This window comes from Sylvia atricapilla, chromosome Z (assembly GCF_009819655.1).
Source record: "Sylvia atricapilla isolate bSylAtr1 chromosome Z, bSylAtr1.pri, whole genome shotgun sequence".
NCBI lineage: Eukaryota > Metazoa > Chordata > Aves > Passeriformes > Sylviidae > Sylvia > Sylvia atricapilla.
This window is the reverse complement of record NC_089174.1, coordinates 26,546,968-26,572,378: the sequence shown is the minus strand read 5'-3', so window position 1 is coordinate 26,572,378 and position 25,411 is coordinate 26,546,968. Positions and strand designations below refer to the sequence as shown.

The 25,411-nt window shown below is 38.7% G+C and overlaps 1 protein-coding gene across 2 annotated transcripts in view; it reads left to right on the top strand.

Annotated features, from left to right (window-relative positions):
- The window catches only part of SNCAIP (synuclein alpha interacting protein), a 49,766-nt gene extending 38,389 nt beyond the window's left edge, over positions 1–11,377 (top strand). The window contains exons 8-11 of one of the 2 annotated variants that reach the window (XM_066338431.1): positions 942–1,034; positions 3,520–4,588; positions 6,401–6,468; positions 10,801–11,377. In XM_066338431.1, coding sequence (XP_066194528.1) covers positions 942–1,034; positions 3,520–4,588; positions 6,401–6,468; positions 10,801–10,885 — 1,315 coding nt within the window. In that variant the 3' untranslated portion in view covers positions 10,886–11,377. The remainder of the gene's footprint in view (positions 1–941; positions 1,035–3,519; positions 4,589–6,400; positions 6,469–10,800) is intronic. The other variant, XM_066338432.1, reaches the window with a different exon arrangement.
- The last annotated feature ends 14,034 nt before the right edge of the window (positions 11,378–25,411 follow it).

The window sequence follows — 25,411 nt, the reverse complement described above, 5'->3', positions numbered from 1 at the left end:
TAAGAATGGAATGACTGAATGGTATGGAAACAGGGAAAAGAAGACCTTTCTGTGGCAAGCTGATCTTCAATTCTTGTAAAACTGCTTGAGGGTTTGCAGGTTACATGCAGCTCAACTGAGACTTTCCTAGGGAAATAGGTATGTTGCAGGACAACAGATGTGATTAAAGGTAATAAATGGAAAATGAAATTTGTACTGTGGATATATATCACTTTCACATTACTAACAATTTCTAGGTACTGTTGCAATTTTTTAAGTGCTGGTCTCTAAAGTTATTTGGAAAACAGTGTAGATCAAAACACCACACTTGGGTGGGTATAGCACAGGGATAAAGGTGGATACAGAGTCTAGGTAGGACCCTTGGAAAGATTGTGCAACAAGCAGATGTGGTACAGACATCAAATACCATCCTGCAGCTGTAGTTTGGACCAGTCCTTTCCAGTGAGCAGAAACTTTTCTCGGAGTTCATTTGCAAATAGAAAGAGAAGAGTAATTGCCTGAGCTGTTGCTCAGATGGCAAAGGCCATCCACTGAACATAGGAAGTGTCTGCTTAATCTGTGCACTTTCTATTCTTTTCTATAAACAATTAAGAAGCAAAATGGACCTAAATTTACCATGTTTTTGTGTCTGTGAGTCGCTCAGTTTCAATTCACTGTTGATTATGATCACACCCTTTTCCTTATATGAAGTATAATAAATAATCTGACATGTTTTTCTCAGTTGTTCTGGTACAGTGATCGCAAAATATCAGCAGAGATTCAGACAGAAGTACAAACTCTCTGTGTTCTTATTTATAAGTTCTTTATTCAGTACATAAATCACAGGTGAAGAGGGCTTCTTTCTGTAATACAAAGTTGAAAGAGTAGTATCAGCTTTCCTGAAACTTCCTTACGGAGTCCGTTTTACAATCTGAGGTAAACAGTCCTATATTTTCTTGCAGGCAGACTGTGGAACGTGTGACATTACAGAACCAGCTCCAGCAGCTTTTAGAAGCCCAGCGGTCAGAGGGCAAGTCACTGCCCACATCCCCAAGGTAAGGTGGCTAGAACTGTACTGCAGCCTGTATTTGCATACTTTCATAATATATCAGTTGTCAGGAGAAGCTGTGATCTGGCTAAATAGTAGATGTGTTCAGTAAAGAAAATGTGCAGGTTTTACCTAGTGGACTAGAAGCTGAGCTTCTAGAACTTGACAACAAGTAATGCTGATAAATATTGGAAATTGCTGAGTATAAATTAAATAGTCCCTGCTTCCTAATAGAGTGAAAGCCAATTTTACAGTGGAATGTAGTATATTTTGAATTAGATGAACAGCAGAAGATCCTAGAAGTGAAAGCCAATTTTACAGTGGAATAGTGGAATGTAGTATATTTTGAATTAGATGAACAGCAGAAGATCCTAGAAACCCTAGGAAAGGGTTTTCCCCTTCAGTAAAGTTTGATGTTTTGTTGGTCTATCATACATTACTGTAGCAGTAAGCTATAAAAAATTAGAAAGAAAAAAAAAAGATTTAATGAGTATAAAGTAAAATTTATACTCATTAAATCTTTACCTGCTGTAGCTTGTATAAAAAGTCAAAACTCCGGAAACTTAATGTATTACCTGTGTATCCTGTCAGAAGTCACAAAAAGAAACACATGTTTCAGACACTAAGAGGAGGACAGAGGGCTGGATCTCTCTGACATTGAGAGATCTTCATGGAAGCAGATGAAGCAAACATGACTTCAGTCTCACAACAATCTGAGGATGATTTTGAAAGGAATAAAGTAACTGACATGCAAATGGAGCTTGGTTTATCCTTATATTTAATCTATTTTCCTCTCCGGAAGCCATATACAGTGCTTCTCCCTGTTTCAGAGTCATTAGGGAGATACATATATGTGTAACTGTAGAGCTAGCATAGAGGCTCCTGCAGCTATTGAAGATCAGAGCTTTGGGTCATCAAGTATGAATCTCTAGGGTCAGTGACTGCTTTTTTTGAATTCTCACAGAATCCTGAGCATTTTTCTGTACAAGTACTCCATGGCCCTGAATTTCATGTGTCACTGTTTCAGGGAAGTGCAAACAGCTGCAGTTGTAGATAACAAAGACATTAGGATTAGAGACACATTTGTGTAAAGGAACTTGTAAACTCCAAACCCCCGCTGAAGTAGAAAACCACACTGGAAAAAGGGGCATTTGCCTTTTTTTAGGAATCTGTCTTCCCTGCATGTCAGCTCAACAGGGACAATGGAACCAAAAGCTGTTCTCCAGCTCATTTGGTCTCTGTGATTTTTGCTACCTAGTCTTTCCAAGTAGTCTCTCAACTGAGTTCTGGTGTGCACCAGGACTGTTTTACTTTCAGTATCAGGTAAGATCAGGTGAAAGCAGATCCCTCATCATCCATTATTCCTGTAAAAGGGTATGCTTCAACATAATTTTAGTTAAGTGAACAAGTCTAAAAATTACACTCATTTTATTTCAGAGTTGGCCGCTGCTTTTCCTTCTAGTTGGAACTCACAGATGTTTTCGTCAACCAAGGAGGCAGTACCAGATCTCAGAAAACATATCTTTTATTAGGAATGTGTGCTGCAGATAAGTGCATGTTCTTCAGAGTGTTTAAGTTTGCCACGGGGGGAAAAAGGCGTAAAATTAATTGAAAATGAGGTGTTTAGTATAGGCATGTGAATTTTTTACATTGTGAAAACTATGGACTCATCAGAGCAGAAGGTGCTTGCCAGCCTCACAAGAACCTAAATTCTTTCACCTTGTCCTTGCCTAGAGGAAAAGTGTTTTAAAGTAAGAATGGGAAATGTAATGAGCTCTAGCATTTGTCACAGGAAAAGAAAAGGTCTCTGCAATTTACCTTCTTCACAAATCCAGCATTGTTGAAATCGCTGTTTCCTTCTGTAAAATGGTTAGGGTTTTAAATTTAATTTATTATTCTATTAGTAATGAAATACATTCATGTCACCTCTCTCTTGCTTTTCAGTATTTCAAGTCTGAAAAGGTTTTGAGTGCAAATTGCCCTGACTTTTTATGAGGTCTCATACAGTTGCTATTATTAATACCAGATGCAGGTTAGATTTATGAAATCATTGCTATGCAGAGAGGTAGTTCTTTCACAGGACTTAGAATAAGCTACTTTTTTTATTATGATATGACTTGGATAGTAGGCATTTGGCCTTGTGGCATTTTTTTGCTTGTCAGCTCACACAAACAGGAGTAGTGTCTCTAGAGTTTTCCTCATAAAGTCATGTTTGGTGTTTGAATAACCATTTTAAGTTTTGATTTTAAGGAGGTTTTCTTTTTTTTATAAGAAAAAGTAAAGATACTCAAATTCTACATAGGAGTGGAAACAGTATTACATTCTTCTCCATGTAATCTTTGCTGTGGCATCACAGTAATGAATTCCATGTGAGTACCAATGAAAAGGATAAGTAACAATAAACTGAGACAGACCCATACACTGGAAATGCCAGTTTCACACTTTAGATATGCCTTTATTTTGCTGTGACATTTCCTCTTTTTTTCTTTAAGCTTGCCATCATCTCCTCCTTCTGGCAAACCCCAGTGGAAACCATCTGAAGCAGATGAACTGTCTCCACCAAAAAGTAAATTGAACACCCAAGATGGGATTCAGATTCTTGGCAGCTTGGGAACAAGCTCATCTGGTCGCGCTCGAGCTAAGATGAAAGATGAGGACTCAGATAAAATCTTGCGCCAGTTGTTGGGGAAGGAAATCTCTGAAAATGTCTGTATGCAGGAAAAGCTGACTTTGGAATTTCAGGATGCTCATGCATCCTCCAAGAACGTGAAGAAGATTTTGCCAGAGAAAAGGGAGTTGAAGTTAGCCCGACTGAGGCAACTGATGCAGCGGTCTCTCAGCGAGTCTGACACAGATTCAGGTAATTCTGAGGACCATAAGAACACCCCTGTGAAAAGAACTGACAAACCAAGACCTCAGCCTTTAGTGGAGAGTGTTGAGAGCACAGAGAGTTTGAACATGATGCTTAAGAAGCACACTTCCACAGCAGGTCGGCGCTTCCCGTTTGGTATCAGGGTCCCCAAGTCCATGGATGGCCACAGTCCTTCCCCTACTTCGGAGAGCAGTGATCCGGATAATGAAGCCCCATACCAGTCTGGTACAGTGCCTCAGAACCAGTTTTGTGGAGACAACTCTCCATCCGGCATAGACAGTGCCACTGCTCAGAAGGTTGCTACCAGCCCTAAGAGTGCTCTCAAGTCTCCATCTTCAAAGCGCAGAACTTCCCAAAATTTGAAACTTCGAGTAACTTTTGAGGAGCCTGTGGTGCAGGTGGAGCTAGCAGAGTCAGAACTAAATGAGGAAAAGGACAAAGACCGGAGCAAAGGACTCATGCGGGCTCCAGCCAGCTCTGGGGAGCATGCGGGGGACCAGCTGAAAAGGCCTTTTGGGGCCTTCCGGTCCATAATGGAGACACTGAGTGGTAACCAAAATAACAACAACAATTGTCAAACAGCAAACCTCATCAGAACCTCCTCAACGCTGCCTTTTACCTCACTAGGGAGGAAGACAACAGAAAGCAAGGGAAATCCAGCAGTTGTCCCAAAAGGAAGAAACAAGCCAGTGAGTACACTGAAAGGAGGGGCCTTTTTTTTTCTTGTCTCATTAAGTAATGCATAAGTTTGACAGCTTCTTCCTTCTGCCTTTCCATTGCAAAATGATGCACACAAATACTTTACTTTATTTGACCTGCTGAAAGCCCATCCACTTTTTAGGTTTGGAAGAATTTTCCAAGGAGTGGCAGGTCTTGCTTATGTACAGAGTCTGTGCTCTTAGGGCACATGTTTCACATATTCATGTGCTGAAATGTGTTGAAAGCTTTCCTTAGAGAAGTGATTCACATGGAAATGATGTTTGGTGTTGCAGTGAATGACAAAACACACAATGCGAATGCCAGTCTTGAAACCATGGGTTTTCTGAAGAGTAAATAACTGAAGGACTAGCCCTGTCCTATCTTATAAAGATAGATGAGGCCAACAAAATAAGAAAAATAACAAGGAAAAATTGCAGAAATGGTCCATCCTGCTTCTGTGGGAGCTACAGCCAGCCCTAGATGCTGAAGCTGTCAGCAGCAAGTCTTCTTTGACCACCTTCTCCTCGTAGCACAGAGTCTTCTTGTGTCACAGCAGATGGCTGGCCTGTCGCAAAACATACTGGATTCAGATCTTCCCCTTTCTGCAGTGAACAGAGTGCCTTTTCTGGGAATCCAAGGGAAAGAGGATGCAGTTAAAAGGCTGGTCCTCCTGTTTAAAAGGAAGGAGAAAATACTTGGAACAAATGCATCTTTCAAGGTTTCAGGTCATAGGTTGGACTCAATGATCTCAAAGGTCTTTTCCAACCTAGTTGATTCTGTGATTCTGTGATTTTGTACTGAATAGAAGAGACAGACGTAGGAAATACTGTAGGTGCAGTATGTTTGTGGAGTGGAGACTACTGTGAGCATCTGGAGATAGCGTAGAGGTGAGTGAGAGGGAATGGTATATGATTTAAACCTCTGTGGAAGACAGGGAGGGAGGGAAGCAGTAGATGAAAGACATGAAGTGAAAGAATAATTTCAAGAGGAAAAAAAAACCCATAAGGCAGGCCAATATGAGGAGGAGCAGCAGTACTAAATTATATACTATAGAAAGCATGACAAGGTAATGGGAGAAAAATACAGGAAAATTTTAGGCAAAGAGTATGCAAGAGAAACAGTGGAAAGAAAGAACTGGGAAATAGTGAATAGTCCATATTAGTGGGTGCTGTTAGACCAGTAAAGCTATAGCAGACTGAAATGAAATTAAATGAAACGGAATGAAAAATTAAAAGGAGACCTAAAGGCCAAGTTGAAGTGGGACTGCATTCCTTAAAGTTTACTCAGAATCACAATATGAACTACTGATTTGAGTCTTTAAAGACATGCACTATCTTGTTGAACAGCCAATTTAACAAAGTATTTTTATAACACAATAACAGGGTTTTTTTTAAAGTGGACGATTCAGATTTCACAGTGACAGGGGAAAAGATGTTCTGTCCTCAAAGATGTTCTGATAGGTTGCAAGGCCACAAGCAGTTTTCGTAGTTCCCTAAGAAATTCGAAGGATTGCATGAGGTAATTCTAACAGTATGGATGCTTGCAACGTAAAATGCTTGTTCTGTGAAAAGACCGTGTTTGCATGTCACTGCTGCCAGCATCAGAACTAAAACGGAAAACTAAATTTTCCTACCAACCCAAAGGACCACAGCACATATCTTAAAGAGCTAACAGATTCAGGCACAGAAAGAAATCTGTTAAAATGTTACTGTGGCTGACTGCATGTTTTAGTAGATTTTCATGTTTTCCATGTGGGAAGCTCTGTGCATGCTCTTAATTGATATGCTGTTGTACTTCCTTAGGATCCTTACTTCAGCTACACCAGTCTTTCTTCTAGCACGTTGAATGAAGAACTGTATAACTATGCTTGGTATGTCCTTATGCATGGTAATGTTATCATCTCTGTTGCCTTCTTTTCTCAAATTGTATGTGTTTGCTAACATTGTAACTGAAACACTGGAATCGATTCACAAGAGGGGAAGTAGATGAACATCTAAACTCCTAGAAAAGCAGAAATTTATGATGGATTTCTGCTGATGTCACTATTGAACTGGCTACAGGATTTCAATTCCAAGCAAGTACAGAAAGTATTCATGCTCATAAATCCACCAGGGTGTATAGCAGACTTTGGCTGAGTATTCTGCCTCTGTTGAATAAAAGTCAAGTACCAGATGAGAATGGAAATTAAATTTCCTCTCATGAGAAGAGCAAAAAGACCACAGTTCATCTTTAAATAGAGAACATGAAGCAGAATGCTGTACTTGAAGTCTAAGTGCTCTTCTATTTTCACATATTTTTCTTACTCTTCAGATTTTTCTTACTTTTTAGACTTTGAAGTTAAATCTGTGTTTTAAAAGTCTAATTAACTCTGACAGTGTTCAAACTCCTTAATTTAGTCCTGTTCCATCAGGATTATTCAGTCAGGTAGAGACCAGTCCCTCCATGAAGGTACATTGGAAAAAGCAACACTTGATAAAATGTTTATTTTATAGGTGAATGCTCTCTAAAAATGATCTCTCATTTTCACTTAACTGTTAATACTCACAAATTCCTTTTCTCTTTTTCTGTTAAACTGAGATGTAAAGTTACTTTGATATTAGTAATTCTGCAGTTCAAGACCCTAAGTCACCTTCAAGTTAGTGTTTTCTAAATGTCTAATACATGGAGGAAGGGGGTTCCATTCACTAGTTTTCTATTGCCAGGATCTTCCCATACTTAAAAACTCAATTTCTGTACTGGAAGTGTGAGTCTTGTTCAGAAGCCATTGGCACAGTGTATGTGAAACCAGAAACCATAGGATTTCCAAGAGGTTTCATTCTCTCCTGAAAACAAAGAGGGAAACTTCTGTGCAGAAAACTGGATAGCAGCAGTTAGAAGGAACATCAGTGGGCAGCTTCCAGTCAAAACATTCAGTTGCCTGTCCAGATCTTAAAGTCAAGCAAAATGATTAATCTCATCCTTATGTTAGAGCCATCTCCCAGATGTAGGCAGTTGTTGTAATTTGTCACTTGCCTTTTGTAGCTGCTCTTCTGTGAGAAATACCTGGCAATGTAGCATTTTCCCAGAAGTGAGAGACAGGGAAAGTCTGGCCGCCACTGCAGGTCTGTGGAGTCACTTACTGGGAGGGTGATGGTTGGGCATGAACTCTTGGCTATCCCTTCAGGCACTGCTGGTCCAGGCACCATGTCCTAAAGCTGTCCCCATTACCATGGACACATGGAGAACCAGAGAGTAGGAAACAAGGAGCAGAGTGCACAGATGGCACAGCTTGAGAAGGCTGTTACAGTACCCACAAATTAGGAAGTGGGCAAACTCTGTGCCAAAGTGTGTGGCATGAAATTTCCAAATATCACATAAGAATGGAAGTTGTAGTTTGCTTTTCAGAAATCAGGACAGAGACCTGAAGATTCTCAGAGCTTCTAAGCTAGCCTTTGTATAGGTTGTGATTTTTGAATAGCAAAATGGGTGCCTGTCATTCATAGACTACATGATGTCCAGTAGCTGTGACATTTAAATCTTAAAAGAGCATCACCTTTGTGTGCACTACAGGCTCCTGGACACTTTTTGAATTTTCCCTGGATAGTCTGGGGAGACTACGTAATTACCATTTCAGAACTGTTCTGAAAAAAAAGAAAAACTTTTTTGAAAACAAGGCAGTCTTTGGTGGTTAAAACCTTTACAGATTTTTATATTGGATAGTTATATTTCTGAACACTGTCCTAAGCCCATTTTTACACTACAGCCTTACAGTCAGGAATTTCATTAGCATTTTCTGAAATCTAAAGTCGTTGTACAAAATCTACTTTCAGTGAGATGACATTCCTGTCAACTAGTTTCCAGCACCTTTTTCTTCAGCTTCTGGTCTTTTCATTTGGTTTTTTTGGGAGTTTTTTGGGGGTGGTTTTTTTTGGTGTTTTTTTATTGTTGTTGTTGTTTTGTTGTTGTTTTTGGTTGCGTTGTTTTGTTTTGTTTTGTTTTTATTCAAAATACCCTAAAGTACATTAAGGCTTTGTAGTTTACTTTTTCAGGTTAGTCACAGCATAACAGTAGAGGACTGTGCTAAAATTTTTAGTGGCCTTTTTAAATTTGATACACCCTATTTTTCTTAAAGCCTTGGGGGAAATTCTGGATGTGCATGGATGGTTTGGAATATTTTTTCCTCTTTTGGAAGGATTAGCTAGTTTTTTCATATTACAATTCCAAGCAAATGCTTGTAGTAGTTTTTCCATCTTACATGTATGCCAGTGAACAGTTCTTTCCCACACTTTAAATCATCTGAGATCTGAATTACATTAAAATAAGAAATAACTCACCATACCAATATAAAACCCTGTATTAGGTACAGCTATCAACAGCAAAAATTGCTTCCTACATGGGGGCACTCAGCAGAATCCATCATCAGATGTCTGTCAGATAGTAAAATGGGTATGCTTCTAAAACAGTGAATCTAACCTAATATGTATCCCACTGCTAGGCCAAATATTGGATAAATTACAACTTCAAATATATCCTCCAGAAAAATAATGCTTATCTCTCTCTGTATATATATATATATATATATAACAAAATATAAACCATTTGTATTAATAGTAACATGGTGAATGTTAAAGTAACTTTGTCTCAGAAGATTTACATTTGTTCTCTTGTAAACTGTTGTGATCATGCATCACTGCCTGTTGCATGAGACGATGTATTAGTGGTGATACAGGCACTAGCAGATGTTAGAAATTTAGTTAGAAATTTGGTTACTAATTAGTTAGCAATATTAGCAATACCGATATTTTCTCCAGGCCAGGAGGCACACTTGTAGAAGGCATCTCTATTCGGTGTTGTCATCTAGAGATATCTGCATTAGCTAAAAATTTTCCTCTTTGACGTCATATTGCAATTGTAGAGCTGCCAAAATGGGTCATTGGTATGCCTAGTGAGCCTGTATATGGGGAGCTCACCTGCAGGCTCTTTCAACACTGGAAGCCTAAGCCAATGCAGCAGGTAAATCTTGGCCTTAGAAAGCATCCTTCAGTAAAGATACACGGCTAACACTATGATAACAGCAGTGCATGTAGAATGCCAACATGTAGGCAAAGAGTTAAGCTCCTCTTTTACTTCCTCAGACTCAGTCCTGGAAAATCTGTCTCACCTGGCTCAGTTCTATGCCTTTTGCTATTACTTTGGGTATGTGACAACTGTAATTTAGATGAATAACAGGAGGTTTGAAACAGAATGATCACTCATGCACTTCTTATTAGGACTCAAAACTATGGTCCATGAGGTTAACTTCTGGTAAACCCTGAAGTAACCACCAGGTTGTCTAACCATAAGTATAATTTTCTTTGTAATATTTGGTTCTTTATGATGGTTGTAGGCTGAAATAAAGCTATTCTGGCTTCAAAGAGCCAGGCTCACCAATATGTGAGTTAAAGGTAAACCTGTTCATACACACTCTTGCTCTCACTCTAGTGCCTGTCATTTGCAGCAGCAAACCAGCTAGTCATGGTTGTATTGTAGGAGTTTTGCTCTTCAGTAGTAATAACTAAAAGTGAGGCTCTTAATGGGTTTGAAAATTGACATGGACTGGATGCTTAGTCAACAATAAGTTGGAAGGTTAATTGAAGAGAAGGGGAACATACTGGGAATTCAGAGCAAGCGCATATGAAAGGAAGTGAAGAAAATGAATGCTACAGATATGTTGTGCCTAATTTTTCTACTCTAATTGGCAACCTGTCATTCAGATCTCCTACACAATAGATAAATAGGTTCATTTCTCTCTGATTATTAATGGGGACAAGATAATTCTATTGCAGGCAGAGTCAGAAATGGGTAGGATATGTCTAGTGTTGATTGTAGTGGATCTTTCTGTCACTTTGGTACTTTTCTCTAAAGTACAAGGAATTTTTTTATATTCTGTGCATTACCAGAACATGACAACAGCACACTAATTAATGCTGTGACTTTAAAAGCTCCTCATCATCCCATGGGTTTTCAGCTGTAATTTCAGAATGGAAGTTAAAATTTAGAAAAAAATCCACAATATTAAAAAGTATTTTATGTAGCATGTGTCTAGAAAAATAAGCCTAGCGAGAAACAAGAATTCAGATTTCAGTATATACAAATGGAACAAAACAGGGTAAATGAATGCATTACCAGCCCCTTTATATTTTTAGTGTTACCACTGATTAATTTTCTCCTTTTTTTTCTCCAGGCATGATGACATCAACTGGAAAATCCAGAAATCTGACACTCAAGAGAGTACTGAAGAGCCAGAGGTGCAGGAATTCTTCCTCTAAACCATATCTTGATGTCTCACTTAGTCTGAAATATCTGAAATATAGCCTTTTGAAACACTAATATGAGACATACTCCTCACCAGCAAAAGAGCAGCTGTTAGGATGCCTTAATTTGTATCAGTTAGACCATATACAAATCTTTTTTTATGATATATGTGTATATGTAACTTGTTTGTAAGCTGTGCTGTGTAAAGGCATAGGTGAACAGAAGTAACAATTTGAAAATTGTTATGACACTTGCAACCTCCAAAATGTTTGTTAGGCCACAGAACACGTTTTGTACTTTGTGTCTTGCATGGATATATTGTCATATATCTTTATTTCCCTTTGTCAACAGCATATACTGTCAAAGTTTCCTCCAGGACTCTGCCTGCGTAGCTCCTCAGTGAGATCAAGGCAAAAGCATTGATTTTCTTTTTTTTAGTATGGTTTGTCTGTTGTTATTTCTATTTTTTGTAAAAAGGAAATAAAGACGGTGTTAATAGGACACAATGAGTGCAGATACTTCAGATAATTAATTTCCTCTTTTGGGCTTTAAGTTTTTTATTGTTTTTTTTGATGTTCATTTGATAATTAGACAACATCCAATTTCTGGATTTCAATCAATTAGTTGTGTCAAGAGTTGCTTTAATGTTTAGTAGTTCTTTATCAGCTTTAAAACATGTAGAAGTAAAATGTGTAAATGTAATTTTAAGTTACCAGTTACTGCTGCTTGGCAAACACTGGCAGTGTGCTCAGCCTTATTGAAGTTACTGCATAATCTACTGAAACTCTAATCCACATTCTCTGAAAACTGTCATGATCCCTTTATTGAATGTTTTTTTTAACTTTTCAGAGAAAATGAATTAATTCACTTTGTTTCTGGTAAACTATGAGTACATTCTTCAAATGTGTCCAACAGCACAACATCCAAAAGCTGACTACTAGGCAATCTTTACTTGTCACATTTATTTATAGCAAATATATGTGTATATATTTGCTTTATTTTGATTATATTGATTTATTTCCATTTGAAGGCTACTACAGTTTGCTGAGAAAGATCCAAATTCATAAGGATTTATTTTGCTGACCGTTCTAATAGAACACAGGAAAGTCAAAGAAAATTTGCCAAGAAAATTTTTTATTTGCCACAAAGACAGTCATTGAATCATGAATTGGCTTGGGCTGGACAGGACCTTTGTAGATCATTGAGTTCCAACCTCCTAGTAGTGGGCAGGGACATAAAATTATGATATTGTGATAATTAAATTCCTGCAAATGCAGAACGAGTAACTAAAAAAATCTGGACACATGAGGATTTTAATTAAGTACAATGGAGTGGTTTTCTGTGCAGTTTCTCTTGCCTTTTATTTTTTGTGTGTATGTTTATCTTGACTATTTGACTTCATTTATGGTCAGTGAGGAGAGAGAAACTTCCTGTATAGGATTCATTTCATGTATTAGATATGTCTTATTTGTCAGGAGAGCAAGCTAGTCTCTTCCTACTTGCTACAGGGGAGCTGAGACAGTAAAGCTATTGGAATAGTTTCTTACTATTTGGATGCCTTTAATTAGGTGTGATAAATGTCTTTCTTTGTGTCAGTCTTCAGAGTGATGTCACATTTGGCCACAGATCTTGCATGGACCAAGATGGCTGAATGTCCCAGGCACCCTGTTTGTGGGCTTTGGGTAAGCACAGAGTACTACTGGATAATACAGGGCCAACTGAGACATCAGAAAAAAAGCAAAATATCACAAACAGACAAACAAAAACAAACCCAAGTGATAAACAAACAAACAAAAAAGACCAACACAGACATACACACAAAAAACTCACCCCGAAGTCCTCACAATATTAAAAAATAAAAGCCTGTACTTACAGAAATGAAATTCAGAAATTCTTTCCACAGTTCTTATCTGCCACTTGGCAGCACTCTGATTTTTTAGCTAAAGTGATAAACCTAGCACTCCAGCTGACCTGTCTAAAGAAACAACCAAACCTCCAAAAATATCTGTGAGCCAGGAACAGCAATACCTCTAGCTGGGCCTCCTGTCATCCGTGTGCATATGAAAAATCTGAAAGCAAAATGAGAAGAGACACATGTGCTGCAATAGCCAGAGCGGTGAAAGAGAGCTAAAAAGAGATTCTGTGTCTGGCAGAGGGGCTTAAAACAAACTGGCAATTTGCATTTTTGAGAAAGTGAAGAGAGTTGACTGTGTTCATGTGAATGGCAGAAACAGCAATCCTGCTGAGTGATCTTTGACTGACTGTACGTATGTAAAGTCTGCCAGTGTCTATAGTACCTAGCTGAAGGGGGATAAAACTGAATTTCAGTGAAAGAATTTGAAGTGGACCAAGATGTAAATATTGTCAAACCCTGGAAGTAAGACACTGCCTACTCTGTAGGCTGGGGATTTAAAAGTTACCTGCTCTCTGCAATGTAGAAATTTCCAGAGTATATTATTTTACAGTGTGTGGAAAAACAAATTATGCAAGTATCCTAGAGCAATGCAGATTACTATGATAGATAATGTGATGCCAGGAAAAGTTTGGGGTCTGTGATCAAAGATATACATGGCTCCTGAGGACATTGCAACAGAAAGATATTTGGGGCAAGCTAGTGCAGAAGAGAGGACACTTGGGTGTAAGCATGAAAAGTAGTCTCTGGAAGGCTTAAGGTGAACTCATGTTGTATAAACTGCTGATTTTATTGTTCCTAATTTGTAGTCTCGTTCCTACCAAGGGCCCCAGAGCCTGCACATGGTACACTGTGATGTCATGCCTATTGGAGAAATGGTGATTCTGTGATCTTCAGCTGGCTGATGCCTCTGTGCTTTGCCTATTTGTATCTTTAGTAGCTATAAAATCCAGGTGCTGTTGCTCCTTCTCTTTAGTTTCTAATCCTCCAAGCAGATCTTTTCTGGCATGAGTTTAAGTCAGGCTTCTGTAAGCAAAGTATAAGCATTTCCCGGAGACAGAAGAGATGATCAGGGAATTTCTACCAAACATCTTCAGAAAATATTACTTACCCAAAGCTTTTAGCAGGAACATAAATGATTACAGCCCATGATTACAGCTCTTGTATAAAAGATTCTCCTCCATCCACTCAGAAATTTTTGATCAAAGGAGTCAATGATTTGCTAGTGAACCAATGTGTGTCCTAGTAAAACTGTACCTATGGGCAGGTACAGATAGAGAAATACAAAGAATAACTTTTCATGATCTGTCACCCAGAAGATGTCAGAATAAGCCTCTCAGCGTTGGTCCTGCAGTTCTGTACCAAAGGTGATAAACAGGGGGCCAGAGAGCAGTAATGAATACCCAACTTCAGGTAGTGTCTGACTCCTTTTTTTGAAAAATTAAAATCATTTGCTAAGAGCTGTGTCAATTTTTCATGGCTGACTGATTTATTTTGTTCTGGTTATTTGAGACAAACAGCATATGGATACACATGCAGCATCAAAACTGCAAGAATGGTGCTTTAATTTCATCAACAGAATGGTGGGCTGTTGTTTTGTCCTGCATTAGTAGAGTAGCATTTTCGTATTATTCCATTTATTTGGCTTTCAGTGCCCAAGTTGGAGGTCAAATACATTGGTTTAGTAAGGTATTAATAAATAAAATAACTATAGTCAGCATATTTCTATGAAGTGGATGAAAAAAGCTAATTAGTTTAGATTTAATATTCATTCCATTGTAACTGTCATTCAGAAACCTTTTTGTAACATCGAGTTGGCATAAGATCAGTGGCATAACAAAATATGACTGACAGCATAACAGTAAAATGAAAAATACTCCAGCATCCACTTATTTATAACAAAATGATAACTGTCTCAGAAATATGCTCTGTTAGAGCTGATTTGTTGCATGTTTCATTACCTATCATCAGAAGAAATGTCAGAATATGATCATGCAACACAGTCAAAACTAAAGCAGAAATGTCAGCACATCATATGCCAGGTATGAATTAATGCATTAGTGAATGGATCTCAAGGTGAGACAACTTTGGATGTAGACCAAGCCTCACCTCCTCATATGCTTGCAATATTTCTTAGCCTTTTAAACACCTACGTGTTGAAGATCAAAAGAAAATTTGTTTAAAATGTAGTTCCCACATTTGTAGCATCAAACTGCAAGGCTTAATTGTCTGTCATAAAATGGTTTTTCAATAACATAGTAGGAATAATTTTTCAAAATATATTTAATTTCCTATTATAACTTCCAAAATGTCTTTCCAGCTGTACATCCAGCTGTACTGTTACTTAGTTAGCTTTTGTATAAATTTTTTTCTCTGCATTTTGAGGTTGAAAGTAAGCAAACAGTTGTGCAGGAGAAGTACAACATTTGCCATGCAACCAGAATATCTTTCAGACATAAAACTACAGTGAGCACTGTATGCCCAAATGTAAAAGCCCGGGCAGGGGATTACCTGCAGTTCATCCTCTGCCTCTGTAGAATATCACTGCCCTATCACATTCTTGCATACATCAGACATACTATTCACTATTTGTACCCATCTTTTCTTCATTATAATAGCCACTCAATATGTAATTTTGATCCAAGTATCAGAGACTTAATACAAGAGGTATCAAATTGGTTCTTAGTATGCCACACAGGCTCTTCCAAGTAAAGAAGGATGCTATGCACACAGCAACAACCACCTGTCCTCTTTGCACACATTTAGTAATGCATCACGACTTTTCCAGATTCTCCAGATTTTGTAGTGTGGATGGATTTTGTCTAACATATATGGTCAGCTGTAAATAATAGCTCTAGCCATCTGTTTCCTGGAGAACAGCTGCAAAGTCACTTCCTTTCCCACTCTAACAGTTAGGTGTTTTGCCAGTGTGCTTACTGGCAAGCAGTGTACAGGAAGAAGGAAAATAATTATTCGGGGTATATTTGGGAAACTGATAAGAATCCTGATGCTGTTAGAACACAGAGCTAGCTTTTATCTTTGTTTTCAGAAGGCAATACTGCTCCAAGAAAAGAAAATCATGTGTGTCTGGAAGTGAGGGGAAAAGGCCCAAAAGAAGTTTGTCCTCTTTCCTGTTCAGACATGAACATAGCCTTACGTTTAGATAGGGTATGGAAAAACTGCAGCTTAGACAAATTCAGGGACTTTGCAGTTCAAAAAGCTGTGGCCTGGCCATATACCTATGTGCTTGTATATGCATGCAAATGTTAAGGCTACTGTCTTCCAGTACACAGGAAGATGGAAAGATGGAAGGAAGATGGAAATAATGCTCCTCCTTGTTGGTCTGCATGTTGTCTAATAGGGGCAGAACAAGAAGCAGTAAATATAGAACTGCAGCAAAGGATATGGAGGTCATGTGTTAGCAAAACTTTCCACAAGTAATGTTAGCACTGGAAACAATAGCCAGGGGGAAGATGGGAGAGAGTTGTAATTAGAGGATTTGAAGAACAGGTGGGAGAAGCAACTGTCAGAAATGACATGTCAGCAACAACCATCAGAAATGCCATGAGGCAGGCAGCTGGACTTGGATTGCCTCCTGAGATCCCTTTCAGGCTGTTCTCCTTTAATGAGTCTGTGATTCTACTGTAACAGAATCAACTTAAAAGGGAAAACTCTGAGGTCTTCACACCTCGTGACTTTTATAGCACTGTCAAGACAACCAACGATTCTGTGAATGGTCCATGATATGGCACTTATTTTCTGAGAGCACTGGTCAGGCAAGATTCACCTACAGATTTGCTAAGGAATCAACTAAGTTACTTAACTGTAAACTTTCTTGAAAATGTCTACCCAAATGTGACAGCTTCTAAAATATTCTTCTGGTCTTTTAAGATAAAGTCCTTTTGTTCAGTGCAATGCCCAGTTTTCACTGGGCACCAGGATCTATAAGCAAATGTTTATTTACAGGATTCTCAGGTTTCACTGTAAATGCAGTAGTGGCACAGCAAAAATAGAGCCAGTGTGTCCAAGAAGGCCAATGGAATCCTTGGCTGCATTCAGAAGAGCATTGCCAGCAGTTCAAACAAGGCAATCCTGCCCCTCTGCTTGGCCCTGGTGAGGTGTCACCTGGAGTGCTGTGTCCAGTTCTGGGATCAGCACAAGAGAGACATGGAGCTCCTGGAGTGGGTCCGGTGGCGGGCTACAGAAGGGATCTGAAGCCCCTCCTATATGAGGAAAGGCTGAGGGAGTTTTTAGCCAGAAGACACAATTGAGAACGGTTTTTATCAGTATCTACTTGTATCTGAAGGGAGGATGTCTAGAGAATGGACCTGGCTCCTCTCAGTGGTGGCAAGCAATAGGACAAGGGACTCTGGGTGCAGCACAGGAAGTTCCACCTGAAAAATGTGGAAAGCTTTACTGGGAGGATGACTGAGCACTGGAACAGGCCGCTCAGAGAGGTTGTGGAGTCTCCTCTGTGGAGATATTCAAAATATATCTGAACACAGTCCTGAGTAATGTGCTCTAGGGACCCCTGCTTGACCAGGGAGCTTGGACTAGCTGACCTTTAGTGGTCCCTTCCAGACATAAACATTCTCTGATTCTGTGATGGCCTACAGAGGGTAATTGAACAGTCCAGCTTTAACTAGAATCTTGAGCAGCAGCTAAAGGTACATATTTTGGTGAAGGGAAGTTGCCACTGCCCAAGAGAGTTAGTACAGCAAGTGTGGAATGAGAAAATGGAGATCCTGGGACTAATCTTGTCCTATACTTGGCACTCTTAGTTCCCTTCCCTGTTGTTCAGCATGGATTCTGGCATTCTCCTGCAGAACATATGTATAAAAAAGCATCTTACATACATTAAAAAAAAAAGTCGTCCTAGCAGCACAGGAAAATGTTTTGCCATTCTAGTGATTCTAGTGATAGAGTCAGTTCTTTGACATTAAAAGGGCACATTGGTGAAGGGCTCTTTAAGGCCAGAGTTGCTGCTGATAATGGCATGTTCTGGGAGGAAAAGAGGACAGAAGAGCTGCATAATGAACATTAAGCTGTAAGGTACTCAGGCCTCTCACGGAGCAATAGTCACTATGATTTGCACTGCTCTAACACCTGCAAAGTGGCCGGAGTGCTGGTGCCCTACAAACTGTCTCCTTTAGTAGCAAGGGGAGCAAGGCCTATGCAGAAAAGAGCTGCACCATAAAAGTGCATATGTTAAACTGAAAGGCTTTCAGGCTGTTGGCAGTTTTTCCTGGTTTTCAGGGGGAACTGTTTGTAATTTGTCACTGGGTGAATTTGCTGCATGTACTACTAGTTCTCTTGTTACCCCATTCTTCAGGGCATTCACATGCTGCAGTGGTCACTGTTTCCTGCTGGTGTCAGAGGATGATTCACTGTTGTTGCTCAAGAAGAACTCACTTGGCAATATAAAATAGGATGCTGATTAGATCTGTGTTATTCCAGGTCCTTTATTTATCAAGTAAAAAAGTACATAAATAAGCCAATCCTTTTATTTCCTGTAGTATGACATCTGACATTTCACCTAGAGGAGACAAACTTCCTCTTACCATGAAGATTTAAATCCCAAAAACATGGCTGAAGCAGCTGCATTTGTGTGAACTACTTTCTGAGACACTTGATAGTGAGAAAATTCTTTGTGTACCCCTTACAAAGGATGCTACAGATCACAATTGTCCTTGGATTTCCTAAAATCTTAACAGAAGAAAGAAATATCCTCAAAATCTATAGCCTATAATTTCTGGCTCCACTGGGAATGCATTTACAAGAAATAACTTTACATACATTACTTTTAAAATAGTACAAACAGAACTGTGAGCAAAGTGCTGACTGGTCTCACCTAAAAGTCTCTTGGATGTCTCAATGTCTTAAATGTGTTTGCCTGATATGTTCCTGGGCATACTCTTCTTAGTGGCTTTTCTAAAGTTGTTTCCCTTCTACAGTATGGAGTAGAAAACAGTCAAATGTATTCATAAGGAACTCTGATTCTGTGGTAGAAAATTGCCATCCAGTGACATCCAGTGTCAGCACTGAGGATAATTTTTGCTAGTTTTTACTAGAATAGCAGTATGTCTTCACAAACCTTATAGTACTGAAGATAAGTGCTTTAAAGCATACTTCAAAGCATTAAAAGAAATTAAGAACAAAGATTACTACAAAGAAATCCCATTGTAGGTACTCACATTGAAAGTCTTGCTGTCTTTGTATGAACAGGCTAAGCATACGCTGAAACAGACCACAGTAAAAGAAACAAGGAGAAAAACTTTTTTATGCTCTAGCAATTAAAAACCCCAGACATTCTCCTAGTTTTCTTTTCATTATACTTTTAAAACAAATATTAAATAGGCACATATGTCATTAGACAGTGTTAAATAGACAAAAATATTCATCTGTACATCAAATGCATATGTATGTTTCAATTTAATTTGAGGTTGTGTTTGTGAAAGTCCTCTACTAGAAAAGTAGTGAACTTACTCTTTCAGAATTTCTGGTTTTGTTGGATAAAGAATTTTGTCACATGACAAATAGTAGGTATCTATAGGGAGCTGTTTCAATTTCTATTTCAGCTTTTTTCCTGAAAGACAGAAGAGACTTGCACTTCCACATGAAATTTTTAGACCAGAATCTCTGTGTTTAACATATCTGTTATCTGTTCTGAACAGCCTTTAAAACTAAGGCTGGACCGTAGCCAGCAGAGACTAAGGAAAAGAGAGTTTGGTGTTGATTAAAACCAAAGCAGCTCAGCCACGTGGAGATCTCCATTGCTGTCTCTTAGATAAGTGCTTGGCAGTCAAGAGGCCTCCTCATGCTTCTCCTGTAACTACACCTTTTCAATCAGTTGGAATCCACAGTCTTCAGGACTATTAAGTGAGGTAGGAAAAGACAATGAATTTGTTCTGAAAGTAAAGAGAGTACAGAATTTCAGAAACAGGAGAAATCCATTTCTATGGAGATTGATTTTTCATTTCTGCCCTTGTCCTCTAAGTGTGTGCATGGATATAGATATGTATACACTCTTTGATATATATGTTTGTAGGTAAATAAATGTATAAGCACGCATCAGAAGAATTTAAAATGTCACAGGTATAACACAAAATATAACTTGGCAGCTACTGTTAAACTAGCCTATTTTCTCTGGCATTTTATGTTCTGCATCTAGATTTATGGAGCAGAATATATGTCAGTCAAACACCTCCTTTTCAGAATAACAGTAACTTCAAAGCACTGAAAGTATGTTGTGCAAGGCATTAGGGAGCTATTTAAGAAATATTTCACATAAGTCTCTTTAGGAGCCACAATTCTCTTAATGATATATTTAGAACTTGATTCAACGTTTCTTGGAAAGATTTTACATAAAAATGTCTTAGAAGACAAGTTCAAACCATTTGTATTGGAATTCTATTTGAAACTCAGTAACTACAAAGTCCTATGTCAGTAGTATGATAATCCAATTAGTAACTATCCTCAGAGTACTATTTTCTGTATTCCAGATGCTTATTTTATGCAATGCCGAGTGCAGTGTGCTCCAGGTTTTAAAGCATCAGTCTCTAACATTTTCTCTAGCTTCAGGCACTGAAGTATTACGGGAGCATTTTTCAGCAAACGGTATAAGGTGTGTGGGTAAAAATGCAGGTATTGTTCGTATACGATTTTTGGATTTTGAGTGGCAAACGGATAGTGTAGACTACAAGTGACAGAAACACATCATGAGGAGTCTGGCTGCCCTGTGGCCATGCTGATCACCAGAGGGAGACAGAGCGTGTAACATTTCAGCATAGGGCTGAAAGTGGCAAGTAATGCTCAAGGTAGAGGTAGCATGCGATTATTCAAGTTTCCAAAACAGTGACAAATATGAATAATAATGAGACTTCACTGCTCTGCTCTGTTTTATTTTGAGTGGACGTGCATATGACAGGAGACAGACAAGTAACTTCATACCAGCAAGGACAAAATATTTCTGAATATAGGCAGACTTACTAGTAATCATTTTGTTTTACTCTAAGTTGATGAAATACATATGTAAACACAAATTTGATGAAATCAGCACAGAAACATGTGCATATGTGCTTTTTGGGGTGCTGCCTTGTTGAGAGAGAACAAAAGGAATGTTTGAGACCCCCATCTTCACCAGAGGGAACCTCTTGTTGTTAAAAAGGATATGCTTACAATGATATTTAATTATTTCAAAACTTCTTAATATGATGTAAATTTTGGTGGTGAGACATACTGAGAAGTACATTCTCTTTTATAGCCACAGTTCTTGTAATTAACCTGTTACAACAAGGCTGAGAAGACAGCAGAGATGATCTCTGCCTGACACCTGCAGAGTAGTGAGATCATCCTGTGGATGATGAACTTAAGCCTTTACTGTTTCATCAGCCAAAATAATGATTTAGAAGTCTACAGTGGCTATAGCAATGACTGTTGGAAAAAACATATCAGCCAAAAATCATGGTACTACTCCAGGCAATAGACCAGCAGGTCTCAGAGGCCTCATAATTACCTGGATGAGATGGCTTCTCACAGGTCCCATAGCTAATCAACATCCTCTGCTCTCAAGAACTTGCATTTGCTAACTGCCTATGTGGCTAAATTACTTCTTTCTGCTTTCTATCTTACTTTATTGATAGGAAGGGAAAAACTGGCAACTTAATGATTTGCAAGTAGTTGGGCTGTCAGACAGTTTTTCCCTGAAAGCCCATTCAGTGTCATTTCCCTGACATGTGTTGGAGCAAAACCATTCTGTAATGGTCAGGATAATGTGGACTCTCAAGCATTCTATATTCCAAACACACAGAGAAAATCTATCATTTCTTCTGTGTACCACCCATGATTGGAGGAGGAATGGATTGCTCACACAGCACTCATTTTAAGTTACCAGGTACCAACAGATTTATCTATTCAAACACAGTGGTATGAAAAGTTATTTAAAGTATAGGGAAGAAGGAGAGACACTGAAGCTTCCAAAGCATAGCAAGGGGAAAAAAATTAATCAGATAGGTAATTTTTTCTGTTCAAAATAGCACCTTCATATATGGGTGTGGCCGTGGCTCATTTTGGCTATTGCAACTGTTCTAAATTTAGTGTGGAAAAAGTGTCCCACCCACCAGCTCTACGAACCATTTCTTCTGTAGCACTGAAATAATGTCATTTCTTAATCAGTCACACCAACAAGATTACCTGGTTATTAATTGTTTGGGTTTGGCTTTACTGAAAGTTTTTCACATTTGAAAATAAGCTGAAATAGATAAACAGACACATAGTGTTCTCTTGTTCTATTTCCTCTCAGATATGTAAAGTTTGTCCTTGTTCTCACTAGTTATAGAATGAGTGCTATATAATGGCCAGAAAAAAGAAGCCAAATATATATCTCTACAGGTAGGACATGCACTCACATGAGTATTAGATAATTATATAATGTGAGTATCACTTGAACTAGAATTTACTAGTGCATGGTTTGCTTTAGGAAATCTCTCCATTAGTGCAAACAGGAGAAACTTAAAACAGGGGAAAGACTTTTTCATTAAAGCAAAAGACTAGAATTACATCTATTTTGAGCACTCATTTTAAGATCACTTTAGAAAACAGAGATGACTATTTTTTTTTATTTTATCATGTCTTTCCCCCCTTTATTTAGTCATTTACACAGTATCCATCATTTAACCATCTGTATTTTTTGCCACATGAGCCAAATATCCCTTCTCATGAAGTTCCTTGGGAATATTGTCATTAATTTCGAGCTATACTGGGAATTTTTAAAATTAAAATTTTTAAAATGTGTTTAAAATTAATTAAGGTCTTTCATCTCCAGAGATCTTCAGAGTTTCTCACATGCTGTGGGCCTGCCCCCAGTCATACTTAATTCTTCAAAGAATTTGCCTCCAGTGATATGATTCAGGCTTTAGTTCAGTACATGCAGTGTTGGGTGTGTATATATAGTGTTTTTATATCAAAAGCAAACACGTTTTTTGAGAGTGCTTGAGTCTGTGCAAGCACAAAGGCAGGTTATGCGTTTTAAAGAGCCTTTGTTCAATTTACTGGCAGAGCGTAAAACGGGAGAGGCTGACAGGAGGCAACGGAAATATTAGCTATTTTGGCACAAGAGTCAGGAAGATAGCTGAGATCCAAAGAAGCAATTTGATGCTTTTTCACCATCTGCAAAAGGATTTTTCTCAGCTGGTTGGTACAGGCAGCTACAGACTGTGAGTGAGCTCATGCCTATGTCTCAGAGAGCTTCCTGCTGCAGTTGCTGGAAAGCCCATTTTCCCTCTCTCTGCAGTTTCAGGCAACTTTGCTAAGGAAGGACCATGACAGTATGAAAATGAAACATATAAGAGCTTCCTGTGAGAGACCTACTTCCAAAAACTCCTTTTATTCCTTTTATTTGGTTCTTTGACTTTGAAAATAAGTTACAATTCAATTGTAATAGGAAACCACTAATAACCTTTCTTCAATATCCACAATTCTTGTTGGAATCTAAACCTCACTAGACACTAACAGCTGTTCAAATTGTACTTTACTTTCATCTGTGTTCTTTCTTCATTCTTCTGGAGAGGAGGAAGGGTTAAGTCCACATCCTCACAGAGGAGTGATAGTTCTGCCCAAAAGACAAGTCACAACCAACCTATTTAATTGTAAACGTCTCACTGAAGAATTGGTACACGAATGAGACATGACTTCATCCTTTAACCTACATGCTTCACTGGTCTAGGGAACCCTGGTGGGTTTGGCCCATTTTATTCATAGTTGTCATGGGAGATCCTTAATGACTTAGTAAAGTAGCTTAAAAAAACCTCCATACAGAATCCAGCATATGGTATATTTATTGGCAAATGTTAATCCCCCTAGGAACAAGTTCTGCAGTAACAAATGATGAATTATGTGGCTTCATAAGCACTCATGTCATCAAATGCACCACTGACCTTTTTACATTTTCTGGGGGATTTTCTGCAGTGTGCAGTTTCTCTGGTTTGGAAGTGAAGCAGTTTAACACGGTGTACTGAAGGAAACAGGTAATCAATAATTTCAGTTTTGGTTACTGTAAAAGGTAAATGAGGCCTGTGTATTGTTGGGCAAGTAAGCAATACAGAGTTTAACAAAGCTTAAGCAGGGTCTAAGAGAGAATGTGAATACACATAGTACAAGTACACAAAGTAGACTTCCTTTACAGGAGAAAAGAAGTCAAAAGTAGGCCAAAAAGGCTAGTGTTAAAACAAAGAAAAAATAATTTCAAGTATGTTTTCTGAGGGCAAGAAGCTAAACTGGGAAAATGCTTCACTTCACTGAAGAAGTCTGTTATGAATTTTAACAGGGGGTGGCCACAAGGTAGCCTACAGTTAGTAACCAGCAACCAAGAGGATGAACTCCCATTGCAGTTATTCTGAGAGGTTACATGAATCTGTTGCCTGGAACCTGTGATTATAATTTTGGCCTTGGGCTTGTTTGGAGGTAGAAGCTCTAGGAATTGTACTGAGAACAGAGAAGGGCTGCCTGAAATTACCATATTGAGAAAGGAGCTGAAGATCAGGGTGCAGTCATGTCTGGCTGTTCCCATAACTTGAGACTAATCTGTCCACAAGAACAGTGGTAACCACCATTTCAGCAAAGTAAAATTGCTGCTGAAACCGGAGCACCTTTTCCAGCAGAATGATTTTCCAAAACTAACATTTTAGCATCGGATAGAAAGAAGCAGCTATTACCACAAGCATGTAACACACACAGAGCTCTCTGTATACAGCATACAGTCAGTGCTGCACAGAGGTACCCACTGGCTGCAATGCAGACAGAGCATTGACGACTAATGCTTTCTTTTTCTTATTGGCAATAGACCATGTTAAATTCAAAACTAAACTCTTCGTTGAGCCAACAGATGAATTTGAGTTCTTCTGTTCTTGATTTAATCAGTACTACACTCTGCTTTACCCAGCAAGAGCTGGTATCAGGTAAGGCAACCCCCATTTCAACCCCCATTTCAAAATTGAACCTATATTTGGCAAGGTGCATCAACAGCCAAGTGAAACAAAAGAATTCATAGCTGCAGAGGTAATGTAGTTGGGTTTGCTCCTGGCTTTTCCCTGTTGCTCTGCCCTGCATCTGAGATAAACTAACATCCTGCATCATAGTTAGATAAACTAACACTGTGTTCCAGTGCATGCATCCAGCTGTGGACAGACAGGTAGCTGTTGGAAACACCATTTATCCCTGGGGCTGAACCAATAGAAGGCATGTAAGTAAACATACAGTTATCTTGATTGTAAGTCACTTGTGTAGCAGATACCAGCACAGTTCAGAGTAATGACTAATATTAGTTTATCTGGTGTTGCACTACATGCCAGTAAAATTTGTGCTAGAAATTGCTCAGTGAGAGTCAGAGGGACAGAGCGAGTTGCTGGCTGGACCACCACCACTATTTCTTTCTTGTAATGTAAATCCTATGGGACTTTTCTCCACGGCTTGTCTGGGCTGCACCATGCTTCACTGTAGAATTTGAACAGATTGCAAGTGGGGCTGAGCTAGAAGTGCCACCTTCTCCGTTTTTGTGAAGACTGACCATAACCACAGAAAGCTGTCCAGAAAACTATGCACTTCTGCAGCTCCTCTCCTATCTTATGCTTCA